The sequence below is a fragment of the Gymnoscopelus braueri genome (genome assembly GCF_963280865.1).
Source record: "Gymnoscopelus braueri genome assembly, chromosome: 17".
Lineage (NCBI taxonomy): Eukaryota > Metazoa > Chordata > Actinopteri > Myctophiformes > Myctophidae > Gymnoscopelus > Gymnoscopelus braueri.
This window is the reverse complement of record NC_137617.1, coordinates 15667683-15686548: the sequence shown is the minus strand read 5'-3', so window position 1 is coordinate 15686548 and position 18866 is coordinate 15667683. Positions and strand designations below refer to the sequence as shown.

Sequence of the window (18866 nt, the reverse complement as noted above, 5' to 3'; positions counted from 1 at the left end):
AATGTAAAAGTTTGAGAACCACTGTCCTAGAATACACTGTCAACACACACATTTACAGCGGTGTGTTCTAGGTTTTTTCGGAGGGATACGGTAATCATTCCCTGCACGACATGCATGGAGATACGCCGGCACGTTTTCGATGGATGAAATGGTTAGTAGAGGGCTACGAAAATGTTCTGCAGGTCACACTAAGTATATAGCAGGGGTACTCAACAGGCGGACCGCGATCCAGGGCCGGACCGCGGGACACCTGTGTGTGTGTGGGGGGGGGGAGTATTTGAATTGTTGTTTTGTTGATTTCATGTATGTTTTCATACTCTGCACCAGACGCGGAAATCCCGTGGGGTACGGGGGAGAATTGTCTCGGGAGAATTGTCTCCCCCTATCTTCAGATTGGACTCCCCCCCCCCCCCCCCCCAAGTCATTTAGGATAATAAAAATAAATGTTAAAATAATTTAAAATACTTATTTAATAGAACCTGAACCCACTTATGCACCGTAAGTTATTAATAATGAAGAATTAACATAACACAGTGTCAAATTAGCTAGATTAGAGGAAAATGTAAAAAGAAAATGGCGTGCGCGGGGGACCCCCTCTAGCCTCAACCCAGATTTGCGCCGCTGCTCTGCACCCCAGTTTTATTAAGTTGGTTGGGTTGGGAGGGGATCCGATTTGATAAGCTTGGCTCGATTGACCGACTTAAATAAACGGACCTTTGCCTTATTCAAAAAATGATTTGTGGACCCTCAAGATTTGTTGTTGAGTACCCCTGGTATATAGCATAACACGGTAGAACACTCCACTGCATTTACGTCATGACCAGAGTATGCACTTTAAGCCCATTAAGACCTGAAGCCGATTCTACAAATGTCTTCTAAATCCTAACAGTATTTCTGAAACACGTATGTTTCTATATCAGTGGTGCTCAAACTTTTTCATGTCAAGGACACCCAAAATGATATGTATTTGGCCGCGGACCCCCATCTCAAAATATTTAGTTCCAGGGACCCCCAGAAGCAAAAATTTGTGTTACAAATGTTCGCTTAAAAATACATATATATTCAAAGATTTGCACACATTTTCACGATTTTTCAAAAATAGCCAAAGTGTAAAACGATAGCAGGTCTTAAAGGGTTAAATATAAAACGTCAACCAATAGTGACCTATTTCTGACAGCTCAAAGCATTGGTTCTCACAGTGGGGTCCAGGAAACCCAGAGGGGTCATTGAGGGGGTTCCAGGGGGTCCCCAGCAAAATTAGTTAATAAAGCATCAAAATCAATTCAACCACTTTGACCACTTTATTTTGTCCCTGGCACAAAATATTTTCAATTAGGGGTCCGTGGTCAAATACAACTACATTTTGGGGGTCCTCGACATGAAAAAGTCTGAGAACCATTGGCTGAAAGGAGTAGTTCACCCCAAAAATTACTTACTTTCTATCAATTACACACCCCATGAAGCATTGAATTCATGGAGATCTTTTAGTTTTTATCGCATTCCTAAGCCAATAATTTGATGACTGGCGGGCGGTCTCTCCGGTAGGAGACTCAAAAGACCTGCATTTGAGTCTCCTACCGGAGACTGGGCCGCTCATCACATTATTGGCTTGGGGGGGATACTGAGTTCAATTATGATGGTTCTGTACTTGAAACGCATATTTGTTTAAATATGTAAAAAATCAATACAAATTTAACAAAAAAAAAAAAAGATTGGCTTAGGAATGCGATAAAAACAAACAAAAAAATGCTTCATGGCTTGTGTAATTGATAGAAGATAAGTACTTTTTTGGGTGAACTACTCCTTTAAAGCAGTCGACAACACGTCAAAGCCACCTTTGACATGCAGGCCACTCAAGACTCCTCAACTCCTCTCTCTCTCTCTCTCTCTCTCTCTCCTCCTTGGAGAACTCCTCTCCATTAACCTCCAGTCTACATGACCCCGGGCCAAAACAATAACATTATCAAAACATCATTATGAGACTTTGTTCACACACGGATTAAAGTCTTTAGCCTGGCGCTTGTCTTTTGAATCACTAAAAACAACACGGAGCTCTCTGCTGCCGCTGGTTTAAAAAAGCCCACTGACTGTCCATTAGGCACCGAGAGGGTCTGTCTGTCTGTCACCGCGGCTTTTTACATACCAGCACAGGTTCATGCAAGAGTCACTGGTCTGACGCCATGTCACACGACATGTTAAACACAACATGGGGTCACTTCAAAGACTCAGAGAGACTGTGAGTGTGTGTGTGTGTGTGTTTGTGTGAGGGAGAGTGCGATTGTGTGTCTATGTCTATGTCAGGGGTCTTCAACGTTTTCAGACCAAGGACCCCCTAGCCGAGAGAGAGATGAAACAGGGACCCCCTCTATATTGTATAAAATTGTGTTTCAGATTATACTTTTCTTGTTTACTTGGTCTGCTCTTTTTTTCCCTCTACACCTATACCTCTTTGCCAAAAATAGCCGATCTACAAGCCCACAACGCCTCGCAGCGCGAGGCGCTGTGAGCTTGTAGATCTGCTATTTTTGGCTTAAGTTCTCCTCAGAAAAGGGATGCTAGGGTTCAAGTGGTTATGGTAAAAAGAAAAATCATCTCACACAAAGATTTGGCGGACCCCTTGTAGTAACTCTGAGGACCCCCTAGTGGTCTCGGACCCCCTGCTGAAGACCCCTGGTCTATGTGTATGCAGGCCACTTACATTATCCAAGTGATATTTTCTCTCTCTAACTCCAACACATGCTGTAGTGTAAATAAACACCAAAGTTCAAAACTTTGAATCCCTTTGAGTTTTGGGTGTTAACACATTGACTGCCAGAATTATTTCAGATTTTTAGCTGTAGCCTGCCAGAGATTTTTCATTGAGAAAAAAAAAGGACTCAGGAGCTGAGATACAGCATTTTTAAGTTTTAAGTTAACAAGGAAGTGGATAGGAGTCTAAATCTTCGAACAATCATATCTCCTTGGTCTTTGGGTCAAATAAAAAAAAAAAAACGAAGAAAAAAAAAAAAAAAAAAAAACTTATTTATTTTTTATTTATTTTTTTAAATAGAACGCAGATCTGCGTTCTTGGCAGCCCACGTATTTATTAAAAATAGAACGCAGATCTGCGTTTTTGGCAGCCAATGTGTTAAAGATAGAGTTTGATTACGGTAATCAAATGTATATATTTCTTATTGACGTAATGTTTGCCGAGATAATTCAACAGATGGGATATCTAAGTGATTCCAATTCTAATCCACACGGATAGGGATTAAAGGCTTTTGAACTCTTGTTCGTGAGCTTGTCGATAAGCTATTTTCAGCAAAAGCTTTCCCCACAATAACAGAAAAGACACAAGTATAGAGCCCTGAGGGACTACGGTCAACCATATACCGTTTAAGTGGATAAGTCGACACACGCCAGGAGCGTGACGAATAAACAATCTGAAAATGCAACAGTGAATATTTCACATCAAACTATTAACCCATTCAGACCGGGAAAGTATCTGTGCCATTTTTAGATTTCTTTGGCTATTCAAAAATAGCAGATATACAAGCTCATAGCGCGGCACCGAGTGCCGCGCTACGAGCTTGTATATCTGCTATTTTTGAAAAATCATGAAAATGTGTGCAAATCTTTGAATATATATTTTTCAAAGCGAACATTTGTAAAATATTTTGTTCCAGGGACCTCCAGAAGCAAAGATTTGAGTAAAAAAAATGTTCAAAAAATATGTGTTCAAAGATTTGCACAAATGCTCAAGAGTTTAAAAAAATAGCAGATCTACAAGCAGGTTTTTTTTTTTTTTAACAGCCCAAAGTATAAAATGATGGTTATAGCAAAAACAAAATCTAAAATGACACAGTATGCGTTCCCGGTCTTAATGGGTTAATTTGGTGATGCCTCATTCATAAAGGTTGATGCTTTTTTTCCCACTGTGAAACATCAAACAAAGAATAATAATTATTATTATGTTGCTTTATTACCACATAATATTTGCATAAAGCAGCAGTACAGAATAGTGCTTAGGTGGTTAGTAGCAATGGTAACACTAAGCGGTATACCCAGAGAATCCAGCGCTGGCTTTCCAGTGAGCTGGTGTATTTAAACACTTTCTGATAGCTTTGGTGACTTTCTCCGTTAAACTTGAGAAAAACACTTGCATACTTTTGCATATTCCAAATGTGCAAAGAGAACCATTTTAACATCGTGTTGTCCATGCCAAAAACGTGGTATAAATGACTCCGCTCGTCAGGAGAGAGAGGCGAACCATTTTGTAGAACCACCACCACTATTATCATTAATATCTGTGACGTTCAACAATGAAGGGATGAACTGATACAAACAGAGAGGGAGGGAATGGGAGGAGACAGCAGAGAAAAGGGTGAACTGCTAAGTAATCCACAGGTGTTCTGTGTAAGACAAGACCCAGAAAAGAACACCTTGTGAATCTCCTCTCACACACACACACACACACACACACACACACACACACAGGCAGCATGGCCCTGTTCTGACCCTCACGCAGAGGAATTTCCAGGAACATGAGATCAAACCGTTCCCAACAGAACTCAACCTATGACATTCTGCTAGAGATTCACACACTTTCTCTTGTTTGCCAAGATAGGATTTTAAGGAACATACTATATATACTCACAAAACACACACACACATGCGCTCTCACACACACACACACACACACACACACACATGCGCTCTCACACACACACACACACACACACACACACACACACACACACAGGCACTCACGCTGACACACCTCTCCTGACACACCTCTCACTCTCAGGCTAGGTAGTTTTCGCTGCGAGTGCAATCAATCATTTAGGATGTACGGCTCTGTCACCTCTGCATTATCATCTTTGCTAGGCCGAAGGCAAGGGGGGGGATCATGTTTTTTGCCCCTGTGTGTGTATATCTGTGCCTCACAAACCACTGCACTGTTCAGCGCCAGGTTTCTTGCGCACACTGGCAGTTGCAAAGAAGTACGTCCCCAAATATTTAAAAACAAGGGAACCAGGGGACCTGGTACTGCCAGACCCCTAGTGGTTGAAATCTGAATGGCCGGAAATCTGAATGGTTTCTACTACGTCACGCTAAGCTTGGCCAATCAAAAAGAGGGACATGTAAGAAAACGTTTTCATCCATATATGGACGAAAACGATAGCAAAGGGGGACCGACAAAGCCTCATGTAGGCCTGACCCCCTGGGTCTGGCAAAAATATATATAGTGAATATCTCTTTAGAGTGAATATTTTTCTATTTCTATTTGCCCAAATATGGAGTTCCGCATTGATGTCACTAGTATGATGTCATCAATATGATGTCGTCAGTATGATGTCAGAGATTCTGTGGTGGAGATCTGCACTCCACTGAGTGGACCTTTCTAGGTTACGTTTAAGCTATTGCATGAGTAGTTGTTGTATAAATGAGATCTTACTTGCTGAGAAAGTGATTCTACTAATAATCAGTAATTTGCACTGAGAATCTTATTTATGGATTAAACAAGTGTTTTCTGTTCAGGTGTTTTAATATATTGGTCCTAAACATACATGTCAAACTTCCCATTTTCCCCCGGGATTCTCTTGTATTTGAACCCTTCTCTCCCGCTGTCCTGCCGTTTAAATATTTTCCCATAAGTCTCCCGTAGTTTTTAACTTTCTTATATTTAAAAACAAGGGAACCAGGAGACCTGGTACTGCCAGACCCCTAGTGGTTGAAAGATCAGAGCACTACGTCACGCTAAGCTTGGCCAATCAAAAAGAGGACAGAAGACAGACCTCTTTTATGCCCATGTATGGACGAAAACGTTTGGAGAGGGGGACCGACAAAGCCTCATGTAGGCCCGACCCCCTGGGTCTGGCAAAAAAAGGTCAGTGGTAGACTGGGACCAGTCCGCATCCATCTAGAGCTGATTCACTTCCTGGTGATGCGAGGTCTCCCTGTTGGAGAAAAATCTAATCAAATAAAAATGAAACTAATAACAGAATCTGCTTGTCTTTCCCTTTCTTCTGCTCTCTTCCTTTTTTAGTTTTTGGGGGTATTAACTATACTAAATACCATAGCTCACAAAAATATAATTAACTAGAAAATGTGCTCCTCGGAGCACAGGTCTCCACCAGGCGAGTACTGTTCCTGATTAATCCTGTCTTACCTACTTATATTACATATTGTCATGTGTCTTCGGCCTGGTGACAACAGTGGTCATCACGGTGATGGAAGCTCACTTAAAAATTTTTTTGAAGTGCGTGCTGCTATTTATAGGTTATTATTTCATCATGCGTCTCGCTAGCCAATCAAAGCAAAGGGTCTGAATAGAGTCAGCCAATCACGGTACAATATTACATATTGTCACGTGTCACGTGAAGCTTGACCAATGTTAGCTTGGCTGAGACGGACACACACACGGAGGGTAAAACATACTCTCCACCATGCCTTTGGCCTGGCGGAGACAACTAGAAAATGTGCTCCTCGGAGCACAGGTCTCCGCCAGGTCAGGTAGGTATGATATGAGTGATGTTATCATGTCAACATGTGTCTCGCTAGCCAATCACAGCTGGTGACAGACGGACACACACACACACGGACGGACGGATGGACGGACGGAGGGTAAAACATACTCTCCACCATGCCTTCGGCCTGGCGGAGACAATTATTCATGATGTTATTTTAGTCATGGCTTCCAGTTCCCACCTGATGTCGTGACGCAGTCCTGACTGATCCAGACCGTGCTGAATAACTGTTAGCTTGCATAACGTCTTCAGACTAGGACTTAAGTACAAGACGTGCAGGTTGTGTGTGAATGAGAGGATGTTGCGATGTTCCACCATGCAACAGTACAGTATATACTGTATTACAGTACTCTTCCCACATCGGTCTTTCCCCTTGGGCTTAACCCTCTTCCAGGAGAAGGTCTCTGGGTTGAATTTCCACAGATTACTGTAGAAGCAAGTAGGCTGGTAGTAAGTAAATATGTACAGCTCTCCATCGTAGACAAAGGCACAAGGACACGCAAGTCCTTCTGGATCCTGTGCAGAAGGTGTGCTCAGCAAGCAGTTGGTCTCTGTGTCAAACACTCTGACGTTGTAGCGGGGGTCCATGTACCGTTGGCCCCCGAATACAAACATCTTTGTCCCGATGATGGCGGCAGCGTGATGATGTGATGATGGAAAAGTGCCTCCGGTGTTAATTAAAGACCAGACCATTACGGCGGTGTCCAACTTGTAGAGATCATTCATGCCTCTAGTCTGCGCATCAATTCCTCCACAGATATACATGACCTTTTACAGGACACAGGCCGAGTGTGCGTGCCTCGCCTCTGGGACGGTCCCGGAAGTCTCGGGCTTGAACCACCTGTGGTCGTCGACATCGAATGCATAAAGCGCATCGCTGTCTTCCCTTGAGTAGTTCTCATGGAAACCCCCCCAGAAGTATATGGTATCTTCTATTAGCACAGCCGTGTGGCCGTAGCGCTTGGCGGGAACCTCAACAGGACGTTCTCCTCTTGGATCTGTCACCGGGGGCAACTTCACCCAGCGCAAAGACAGCGTGTTGAGCACATGTACGTCAATCTGACCCGTGTAACGTGTTCACGTTAGCCGTCCCGTAACAGAAGCCTCCAAACGAGTACACCTTGTGTCTCACTGCCACTGTAACATGATTGAATCTCTCTGGTCCTCCCTCCAGATGCACAGTCCAAGTCCAGTACATTTCACTTACGACCACAATCGCTATGTCAGTTGATTTGCAAAGAGCGCACGCCAACACCTATATTGATACAGTTTCCCAAAAGTGTCACTTGGTTTGCAGAGTTTGCGACATTAACAGTTACATCGGTACAATGGCACAAAAAGTGGCAGTTGATTTACAAAGTGTGCGCCACTAACACTTATATTGTTTGTGGCACAAACGTCATGCAAAGCTTGGCCAAGCTGATGGTTGGTTTAGGGTGGTAAACTGCAAATATTGCAAACAACAAAATCACCATAGCAACCCCGGAATTGCATCAACAGAGGGTCCGAAAAGCGACTCAGTAACATGACAGTCTCTGAAGAGTTCCAAGTGGGAAATTTGAATCTACTGTTTTCTGGAACAGTGCTAATAGTGAGTAAGGGCAGGTTGGGGCCTTCACTAGTCATCGATGTACTGCTTTAGCGGATAGCCATTCACTGTCTCATATCCTAATGTAGGGTTAGAGTCAGTAAGGGTTTATCTGAAGTTTTTTAATCACGTTGTCTGCTTGATTGTACTGTACAGATCACACAGGAGTTAAGTGTCATTTCCCGTTTCCTTTGTACATATAGTGTTTGTATTTGTTGATGACATGTATTATTGTGTTAATTTTCCATGCTATGTCGATGAATTGAATACATAGGACCACAATGGAAACAAGTCCCCAGGCCTTTTAAATGTTATCCTTTTAGCCTTAATGTCTGACTGTACCATGTGCTGTTTACGTTTCTGACTAACAAAGGCATTCATCCAAACTCTGGAACGTAAGAGAACCGCGGCTACACATTCAGCCCTAACCAAAGGTAATGATAACACATACGTATATCCTACCTCTCTCTTTTTCTTCTTTCTCTCTTCCCTTTCTCCCTCTTTCTCTCTATTCTTCTCTCTGCTTCCCTCCTCCCTCTCCATTCTTGTCTCTCAACTTGCCTTTTCACTCCACACTGTAACATTCTCAGTGTTTATTTAACAAAATAACATGGTTACACTCTTAGAATTAACCACTTTCTTCCTGGCATCCCTATTTTTTTTAAAGACTTTTTTAATAGCTAAAAACATTTACCATTACTGCATCAAAAGTAATCAACAAACTGTACTATAAAAAGTGGTCAAACAATTGTCAAATTGTCAAATAATATAAGAAAGAGGCAAAACATTTGATAATAGCCGATCTACAAGCTCAAAACGCCTCACGTTGCGAGGCGTTGTGAGCTTGTAGATCGGCTATTTTCACAATATTAATCTGGGGGGTCCCCAGTTCAAATATGATTATTTTGGGGGGGTCACGGCCTGATAAGGTTGAGAACCACTGGTATAGAATAGAGCTTCAGTGGTTAAATGAACACCGAGAATTCTACTGTGCGCGTTCTTCCCCCCCCCCTCCTCCCTCCCTCTCCATCTTCTACCTGTCACATCCATTTGCCCCAATGAGAGAAAAAAGGACATGAACCAAACTGGGTGAACTGCCTGAAAAATCTTCAAACGGAGCAAATGGCCCGCCTTGCCTGTCGCTCAACATTTTCCCTGTGTAAAAGGCCACCGTGTAATCTACAGTGGCAGGTCTCGCCTGCCCTGGATACTTGGTTTGTGTAAGGTGAGTGTTGGCTGACTGGGGAAGGTTTAACCTCTGTCAAATCCACTACATGTGGGATGTGGATGACAGGCTGACTCAACAACACTTGTATAAGGGAAAAGGGGGTTCGGTATGCCCACCGCCCACCACCAATATGGAGCCCGTACCCACCACAACAGGTGTTAGTTGACTTTTAGGACTTTTAGGACAAATATTTTGACTTAAGTAAAAGTATCGATACTGCATACATACAGAGTTTCCACACCAACATATTAAGCTGGTGCAGCATACCCATTCACAACAACAACACCTCAAGGACCCCCTACCACTGCCCTGGAAGTTGGGTATTATTCAAAGTAAAAAATGTACGATGATGAGTTTTAATACATTATAAAAATCACACCCAGTGTGAAGTGAGCGGTGCTATTTATTTAGTTATTAATTTCATCATGCATCTCGGTAGCCAATCACAGCACGTCCTGCGAAGTGACGTTCTTAAATTTTTTACATTATTATTAATTTCATCATGCGTCTCGCAAGCCAATCACAGCGCGTCTGCGAAGTTTGAAGTTAATTTCATCATGTGTCTCGCTAGCCAATCACAGCCAATCCTTAGCCAATTAGCCAATGGGCGTGTTTTCCACAGCATGGCGTCACAGCGAAAGACTCATTTTCACGACGGAAAGAAAAACTTTCGCCACGGATGGGTCCTAAACCCACTTATAGGAGCGGTTACACCGCTCAAAAAAGGAAATGTATATATATACATATAAATGAGTACTCACATTCACACTGTATGACGTCCAGGTTGAACTGCTGGATGGCCCCCATGCTGATCTGCTTGAGCTCCGTGTCCAACAACATCTGCATGAGGGACGTGGACAGATGCTTGCAGGCGGACATGCACGCCGTCTGGGCCACTTTACCCTGCAGGGAGAAGGACAGAGCAGGAAGGACGGACGGGACGGATGGAGGACAGGCAGAAACAGGAGGGGAGAGGAAGGGACGGACGTGTGCAGGAATAAAATGATTGAGGGAGAGAGGGAGGGGAGGGGGGGGGTTGAGGTTAAGAGGAAAGAGGGGAGATGGGGGGAGGTAGAAGTAGAAATATAGTGGGGAAAACAATAAGAGGGGAGGAGAGATACATTGTTACACTGCACCTTCATATCTGGGTCAACAAACACAGTAAGGCCACGAACATAACGCCAGTCAAAGCATCCAGCATACCATACCTGAACACCTGTCATTGATTAGCCAGGCCTAGCCCCTTTCAATTAACTTTCAGTTGGCCAATAAGCATCATAGATCCTCACACATACCAGACAGGAGATAACTGTGGTTCATTATTTCACCTTATACAGATGGATACAATCACGATGGAAAATATCTAAGATAACGTAACGCTGAATCTTTCACATCATATTCAATATATGGCCCTGCCTTATCTTTATTTTTAATATACCATACATTGAGCTGTGATTGCTAGTCGAATATAAATTCATTTGTTGCATTGTTATGAGTATTCAGTTGGGCCAGGAAAGCTCCATCTATCACCATGAAGTATGTGAGAGGATTTATGATGCTATTATGCCCCAGGTCTGTGTCCGTTGCCAGATTATTTGGAGAAACATTGAACACAGAGGGTCTGATGCATGCAGGTAAAGGCAGAATACAAAACTCATACACAATCCTCCATTTAGTTCCATAGCATCACAATTGCTATCCCCGAATCAAACGTGGATTCTTAACATTTCAAATACTCGGACCGGACTGAGTCTGACCCGACGGAACTGTGCGTAATCGTTGTCTTTGCGGTGGAGTGAGTCAAAGTTAAAACCGAGCTCCACTCCGAGTGCTTGAAATGTGAAAGAATGACTTTGAACGGGTCTGTACGCTTGCAGTTAAGTGTTTGTTGTACAGAGAACCGGGGTCAGCAAACCACCACTGACAACAACACTGACACACATTCATGCAACAACTTCTCCAAATCCAGGGATGACGTGGCTGAGCTAAGGTCATGGGTCAGTCACGAGCAGCGCTCCGGCTAAACAGATGATGCATTGCTCTACACGTCACTTCTCTATCAAATCAAACAAGACTCAATACATACCGTAATTAGTGATTCTTTCTCTTATTTAACCCTTTAAGACCGGGAACGCATCTGTGTAACCACTTTAACCATTATTTTATACTTTGGCTATTTTAAAATAGCAGATATACAAGCTCATGGCGCGGCACCGAGTGAGCTTGAGCTTGTAGAGCTACTATTTTTGAAAATTCATGAAAATCTTTGACCATATATATTTTTTTAAACAAACATTTTTACTCAAATCTTTGCTTCTGGGGGTCCCTGGAACAACATATTTTGAGATGGGGGTCTGCGGCCAAATACATATAATTTTGGGGGTCCTTGACATGAAACAGTTTGAGAACCACTGATTATAGTAACATAAGATTTTTCAAAACAAATGTAGGATTTAGAAGACATTTGTAGAATCCCCAGAAGCAAAGATTCGCAAATGTTCGCTTTGAAAAATATATATTCAAAGACTTGGCCACTATGAGCTTGTATATCTGCTATTTTTGAATAGCCAAAGTATAAGATAATGGTTCAAATCGAAAATTACAGATTCTTTACCGGTCTAAATTGGATAAGAGATACTGTAGGTCACAAAACAAAGTCACCCGATCACATCAACTGCAAAGAGTTGGAGCCACAGTGGAGAGGATTCAAATCACGGCGTGCATGCGTGCGTACAGTATGTGTGCATATCTGACGTAGAAAAATGAAATATCCTTATTCTGCGCTCCACAACATCCCTGGTGCTAACACTGCAACTTCATGCTGACAAACTGACTAGCAGACAGACAGCAGAGATACACTGAGCGGTATCAGTCAGGACGGGCTACAAATGGCTCTGTAGCAAAGACTGCCTTGCAGCAGTTTGTTTCCACTTGGTGCCATTTCGTCATTGAAAAGTTGGGAGATGGGACACTCACGTTGAGCGAAGAGCAAAGGACACGATAAACCTTATGCGTTGAAGCCAATTCATGTAGATGCAGAATTGGAAGTCCCCGTAAGGAAAGGTAGCAGCCCCCCCCCCCCAGCTAAACCATTTCAATGGGCAAAGGATCAAATTCTCAAAAAGGGGTTAGAGTAGAAGAAAGTGGGGATGAGACATCGCTGGAGATGTTTAACCCAGTAAGACCGGGAACGCATCTCTGTTATTTTTTAGATTTCTTTGGCTATAAAAAAATAGCAGATATACAAGCTCATCTGCAATTTTTTTTAAATCGTGAAAATGTGTGCAAATCTTTAAATATGTATGTTTTTAAAGCGAACATCTGTAAAATATTTTGTTCCAGGGACCCCCAGAAGCAAAGATTTGAGTTACAAATGTTTGCTATAAAAATACTTAGATTTGCACAAATGTTCACGATTTTTCTAAAATAGCAGATCTACAAGCTTGTAGATCTGCTATTTTTGAATAGCCCAAAGAAATCAAAAAAATTACAGAGATGCGTCCCCTGGATAGAATGGGTTAAAAGAGCTACTAGCCACACCCTGCCTTGGCCTCTATGCAAACACACTGGGTGAGGGGGAGAGGAAAAACATAGTACGGAGGCTCGAGGGAGATCAGATCTCCCAACATGCAGGTGTGGTAGAGGTCAGCGGGCCTCGTTGTATAAGGCGGGAGTGACGTGAAGCTGTGTCCAGAGGTCGTCGGGGTCCCCAAAAAGTGAACCTCCGGGAATATTTATAGACGTTTGACAGGAATGATGACGATCAAAAAAACGGACTTGAATCAGGAATTCCTCCCTCCATCTCAGCCGAGTTGAGCCAATGTGAAACACAGGGGAAAAGAGGAGCCTCGACAAGCCCACAGATTCATCCCTGACTGACTGATTGACTGAACGTATGATTATCCCGAGGGGGTTCGAGTGAACTTAGGAACACTGAATCAAAAGGGAGCGCTTTACCCACAATGCAATCTCAACACATTCCTGGGCCCGGTGCCATGCTTCGTTGGAGAGTTCCAAACTCAACAAAGCAAGAGCTTATAGAGAGATGAAAAAGAAAAAAAATCCATCACAGGTTTAATTTAGAGATGCAGGTAATATCGGGGCCAATGTACGCAAAGCAGAAAACTGTTGAGTAAGACATTGTTGTCCCGAGTACATATTCAAAATATGGCACCTAGACAAGTCATCAGCTCCTTGCAAAACTAATTCGGAAACATCATTTCTTAACGGGATTAGGACGGCTTTTTCTAGGATAACATTCAAAACTAAGTCTAAAAAGACTCAAACCAATGTGTTAGGCCGAGAAAATAAATGCCATTAAGATAATGAATATTAGGGCTCGCCTACTACATTTTAGAAAGTAAACGGATGGGGAAAACCATGAACTTATCATTAGTTACTAACTACTATGTATGAACCGTGGTGGTGAATGTGATTATCTTTATACAAACATGGCATACTGTGGGTGGGTGGTCATGGTTCGGATTCCTAAAAAAGGGCATGAAAAAGCGTCAGCTAAATGCAGATGTGAACAGAAATGTGCATCACAACAAGGGGGTTAACCACAGGTGAAGTAAAGAAGCAACAAGGCTTGGAGTGTTGGAGCTTCCACAGTCAGACATGAGCATGCCGTTAACCCATTCAATCCCAGGAACGCGTACACGTGTCATTTTAGATTATTTTTAAGCTATAATTATTATTGTATTACTTTGGGCTATTCAAAAAATAGCAGATCTACAAGCTCAGAGCATGGCTATGAGCTTGCAGAAAAATCTTGAAAATGGGTGCAAATCTTTGAATATAGGCCTATATATACATATGTTCATAAATGTGTGCAAATCTTTGAATATAGGCCTATATGTTTTCTAAAGCGAAACATTTTAACTCAAATCTTTCCTTCTGGGGATTCTACAAATGTCTAAATCTTGTTCTAAATCCTAACATTTTTTATTTTTATTTTTTTTACTTATGTTGCTATAATATCAGTGGTTTTCAAATTTCTTTCATGTCAAGGACCCCCCCCCCCCCCTCCCATCTCAAAATGTTTGTTCCAGGGACCCCCAGAAGCAAAGATTTGAGTAAAAAAATGTATATATATTATATTCAAAGATTTTCACAAATTTTCACGATTTTTCTAAAATAGCAGATCTACAAGATATCTATATGAGCTTGTACACCTGCTATATTTTAATAGCCAAAGAAATCTAAAGTGACACAGACGCGTTCCCCGGATAAAAAGGGTTAAACCCCCCCCCCCCCCCCATGGCTCTCTCTCTCCCTCTCGCTGTACTGCAGCAGTGCAGCGGACGGCCAGGCAGGGATACTTACCGACATCGACGCATGGTCATTGTTGTTATTCTGAGCAGAGAGACAGACACCCCCCAAAACCAACCAAAACAACATGGAAGGAAGGAAGGGGGACGGAAGGAGGGAAAGGAAGGAAGGAAGGAAAGAAGGAAGGGTAGGGAAGAGGAGAAAAAAGTATGGTAACGATAAATGGACAAGAGGAGGTAAGATTTCAGAGATCTCAGCATGCTTTGGCAAAGGAGTCAAATTAATCAATGAAATCAAATTGGCCCGTAAACTCATAAAAATGAATCCATCAAAGCGTTATTATTATTCATCGCCGGGGTGTGGGGGGCGGGGGTGGGGTTACGAGACAGAGACAGACGGGAGACATTCCTGAAAAAACTGTTTCGAAGGAGCAGGAAGAAGAAGAAGCAGAGGACTTTTGTTGGAAACACAAGACAGACAGACAGACAGACAGACAGACAGACAGGGAGAACTTGGAAATGGGGGAGGAGCAAGGCAAAGCAGATCATCTGACAGGGAAATAAGAAATGAGTCGAGGCTGTCGCCGGGCAGGGCAGCCCCCCCCCCCCCCCAGCCCAAAAGCACATTCAGATGGCTCCAATAATGATTTGACTGTGCTGCACGCCACGGTAAACATAATGTGTGTCAAATATACAGCGAGCGCCTTCAGACTTCGTTTTTTTTAATTTATAAGTGGTTTTTAACCCATTCAATCCGGGGAACGCATCTGTGTCATTTTTTTAATTTATTTGGCTATTCAATAAATAAATTTTTTTGGGAAAAATCGTGAAAATGTGTGCAAATCTTTACAAACGTCTTCTAAATCCTAAAGGTCATTACACACCGGCGATTATGCGAATATACGCAAAATTCGGACTCGGTCCGAATAAATAAAAGACGCTTTTTCGCTCCGCGAAACTGATGTGGAAGCTTGCATTGACTTTATAAGGTTTAAAAAAAAAAAAAAATCGCCCCCGGTGTGTAAGGACCTGAACAGTTTTCTGAAAAACGTATGTTGTTATAATATCAGTGGTTCTCAAACTTTTTCATGTCAAGGACCACCCAAAATTATATGTATTTGGCCGCCGACCCCCCATCAAAATATGTTGTTCCAGGGACCCTGTTCAAGATTTTTCAAAAATAGTAGATCTACAAGCTCATAGCTATGAGCTTGTAGATCTGCTATTTTTGAATAGCCAAAGTATAAAACAATGGTCATAGCTCAAATCTAAAATGACACATGATGATGCCTTCCCGGATTGAATGGGTTAAACCCTATGGTACCTGGCAAAAAAAAGAAAATAGGCCTAAAGCAAAAGATGGGCCAAGCTTTGTAATTAAATCTCCCTCACATCTGTAATTATGGTGTAATTACTCCAGTAATGATTCTTCTATTGGTTTATAAAAACAGTAATCTCTGTTAAAACTTTCTAAATGCTAAAAAACCTCTGATGTAACTTCTATCGGGTCTCACACTCGTAAATACCTTGTTTGTTAATGAGATTTTTTTTTTCGTTTGAAGGCGTGACAACATGTAAAAAGAAACCAATTATACGAATACATTAAGCACAGAGCAGGCACTAATACGACACATACGTACGCCAAGGTACGGCTCAACTTCAAATCACGTATGAAAAACACTATGACAATAAAGTAAGATACATTTTCAAACATGCCAATTAAACACGCTGTTTGTGAACAGTTGGATTATGAAGCAAAAAAAAAAAAGGGGGGGGGGGGGGGGGGTTTGTTCTTATTTTGGAAAGACTTAAATCTGTTTTCTTTGTTTGTCATGAGGTGCCCAAAGTAAACTGGAGAAAATGCGTTGCCATTGTATGTACTGCATGTGGAAAGGGTAGGCAGAATAAGCACATTAGCTTCAGCCTTTACCTTTTTTGGTGCTAACCATGTACTAATAATGTATTATTGTTGTTGTTTTATTAATGCTAAGTTCTATGAACATGGAGCGTATTGTTTACATTATTGAACTGATGACCAAAATAGAAGTGCAAAGTGAAGTGAAGTGATAAGAGGGGAAAAGCTGAATTGTCTATTTAAAAATACTTATTCTAATACATTTTCAACCCTTCTGTCCGCTGTGAAATTCGCTATTTTCAACGGAAAAAATAACATTTCAGAAACAAAGACACCATTAAAAAACAACACGTAGGGATCACGTCTAAAGGGGACACAAGTTTACAACTCCGGCAATGCAGGACACAGTTAACGAAGGTGCGTGTCAAATTGGGCGGGACCAACTCACCGGCAGGTGTGTGAAGACCTGGAAGGTGGAGCGCAGGAAGTTGATGAGGTCCATGAGGTAGCCGGAGGCGCGGCCATCCGACTCGGACATGCCCCACTCGTAGTCCGCCAGCTGGATGAACTCGTCGATCTTCTGGTTCAGCTTGGTGTAGATCTCGCCTTCTGCAGCGTGACGCGCGTCCTAGAGAGACAAAAACATTGATTGGGGGTTGTTGTTTTTTTTTTTGTTGGTTTGCTCATAATGTGCACAAAACGTGTACTTTTTGGTGTGTGTGTGTGTGTGTGTGTGTCAGTGTTACCTTGAAGGTGGACAGACCGTAGAGTCTGGTGGTGTGAACAGTCTCGGGGGAGACATTAGTGATGTTTGTGATGAACTCCTCCAGGTACCGGCAGGCCTGCTCCAGGTGGGTGGTGTTAATGATGATCTGTACCAGCTACACACACACACACACACACGTGCACACACACACACACACACACACACACAGCCCCACACACACACACACACACACGTGTCAGCAGCAGTGTATTGAGTGAGGTGTTATTGAGTACGGGGTGCAACAGTTAATCAAACTAATTGATTGAATCGATTATAAAAAAAAACAATCGATAATTTAATAAAATAAACAATTAATAATCGATCCCTGTTTCAGGCATGTCTTTGTAGGTGAAAACTTACCACTTAAACCCATCTACACTTGGTAAACTAATACTTAGTTGATAGGGGTCATTCTTTCATTCATTCAACCTTTATCTATTTTCTCGGAAATACATTGAGGGCAGATTACAAAAGGCATAACACAACAGAGTAATAATATTGAAATAAGAACACGATAAAACACGTTTTGTGCTGTAAAAACAAGCAAAGAACAGAGTATAAAAACTATAAAACAACAAGACACCTTAATTAAAGGGGACACAAGTTTACAACTCCGGCAATGCAGGACACAGTGAACGAAGGTGTGTGTGTGTGTGTGTGTGTAGGGCTGGCACGATTTAGCAATTTTACTTGACGATTAACCCATTAAGACCGGGAAAGAATCTGTTTATTTTTTTAATTTCTTTGGCTATTCAAAAATAGCAGATCTTAATTAAAACAATGACTCTGTACTTGGTCCGCTTTTTTCCTCCCTTCTATACCAAATCTCATTGTGACTCGTTGCTTGTGACCTTGTAGATCACCCCCCCTCGCTCCCCCCTCCAAGTAGTTAATTTGAGCCCAGCCCTTCCTAGTGGTGTAAATAGCTCCCTGGGTGTGAACAAGGGTTTTTCCACACATTTCCGCCTAGCAACAGCGGCATCGATAAAATAGTAACTGTAACGGTGCATGTGTTTCCTAGACATCGGTTCCATCACATTTTGATCAGAGCTGGTATGTGGACTTCACGTCCGCTATATACAATTACAATACCGGTGGTTCTCAAAATTTTAAATTTGAAGGACCACTATAACTCTGAGAGTGTACAAATGGAACCAAATGGACCCGTAAGGGTCCATTTGGTTCCATTTGTACACTCTCAGAGTTACAGACCTGTAAGGGTTCATTTGGAACCCACTATAGGAAACCGACAAGGAATCAGACTGTTAAAGGGTTAGTAGTATTTTACTATTTTTTTTTGTTTTTGTCGCATTCCTAAGCCAATAATTTGATGATCGGCAGCGGTTCCGGTAGGAGACACAAAGAGTCTCCTTTGTGTCTCCTACCGGAACGGCTGTCTACCAGTCCGCTGGTCATCAAATTATTGGCTTAGGAATGCGACAAAAACAAAAAAATATCCATGAGGTGACTAATAGATAGAAAAAAAGATTTTTTTTTTGGGTGAACTATCCCTTTAACACATTCCATGCCAGAGGTTAATCTCATATAATGTACTCACCAGTGCCAACGTTTTATTGTTGTTTTTTTGTTTTTTTCACATCGCCATAGACCTTGTTAAAATCCTTAAGATTGAGCTCTGCACTGTTT

The 18866-nt window shown here is 42.1% G+C and overlaps 1 protein-coding gene across 2 annotated transcripts in view; it reads right to left on the bottom strand.

Annotated features, from left to right (window-relative positions):
* The window catches only part of exoc6 (exocyst complex component 6), an 88043-nt gene that overhangs the window by 18528 nt on the left and 50649 nt on the right, over positions 1–18866 (bottom strand). Inside the window, exons 18-21 of one of the 2 annotated variants that reach the window (XM_080455009.1) lie at positions 17200–17334; positions 16902–17081; positions 14654–14683; positions 10087–10228 (exon numbers count right to left, since the gene is read on the bottom strand). In XM_080455009.1, coding sequence (XP_080311135.1) covers positions 10087–10228; positions 14654–14683; positions 16902–17081; positions 17200–17334 — 487 coding nt within the window. The remainder of the gene's footprint in view (positions 1–10086; positions 10229–14653; positions 14684–16901; positions 17082–17199; positions 17335–18866) is intronic. The other variant, XM_080455010.1, reaches the window with a different exon arrangement.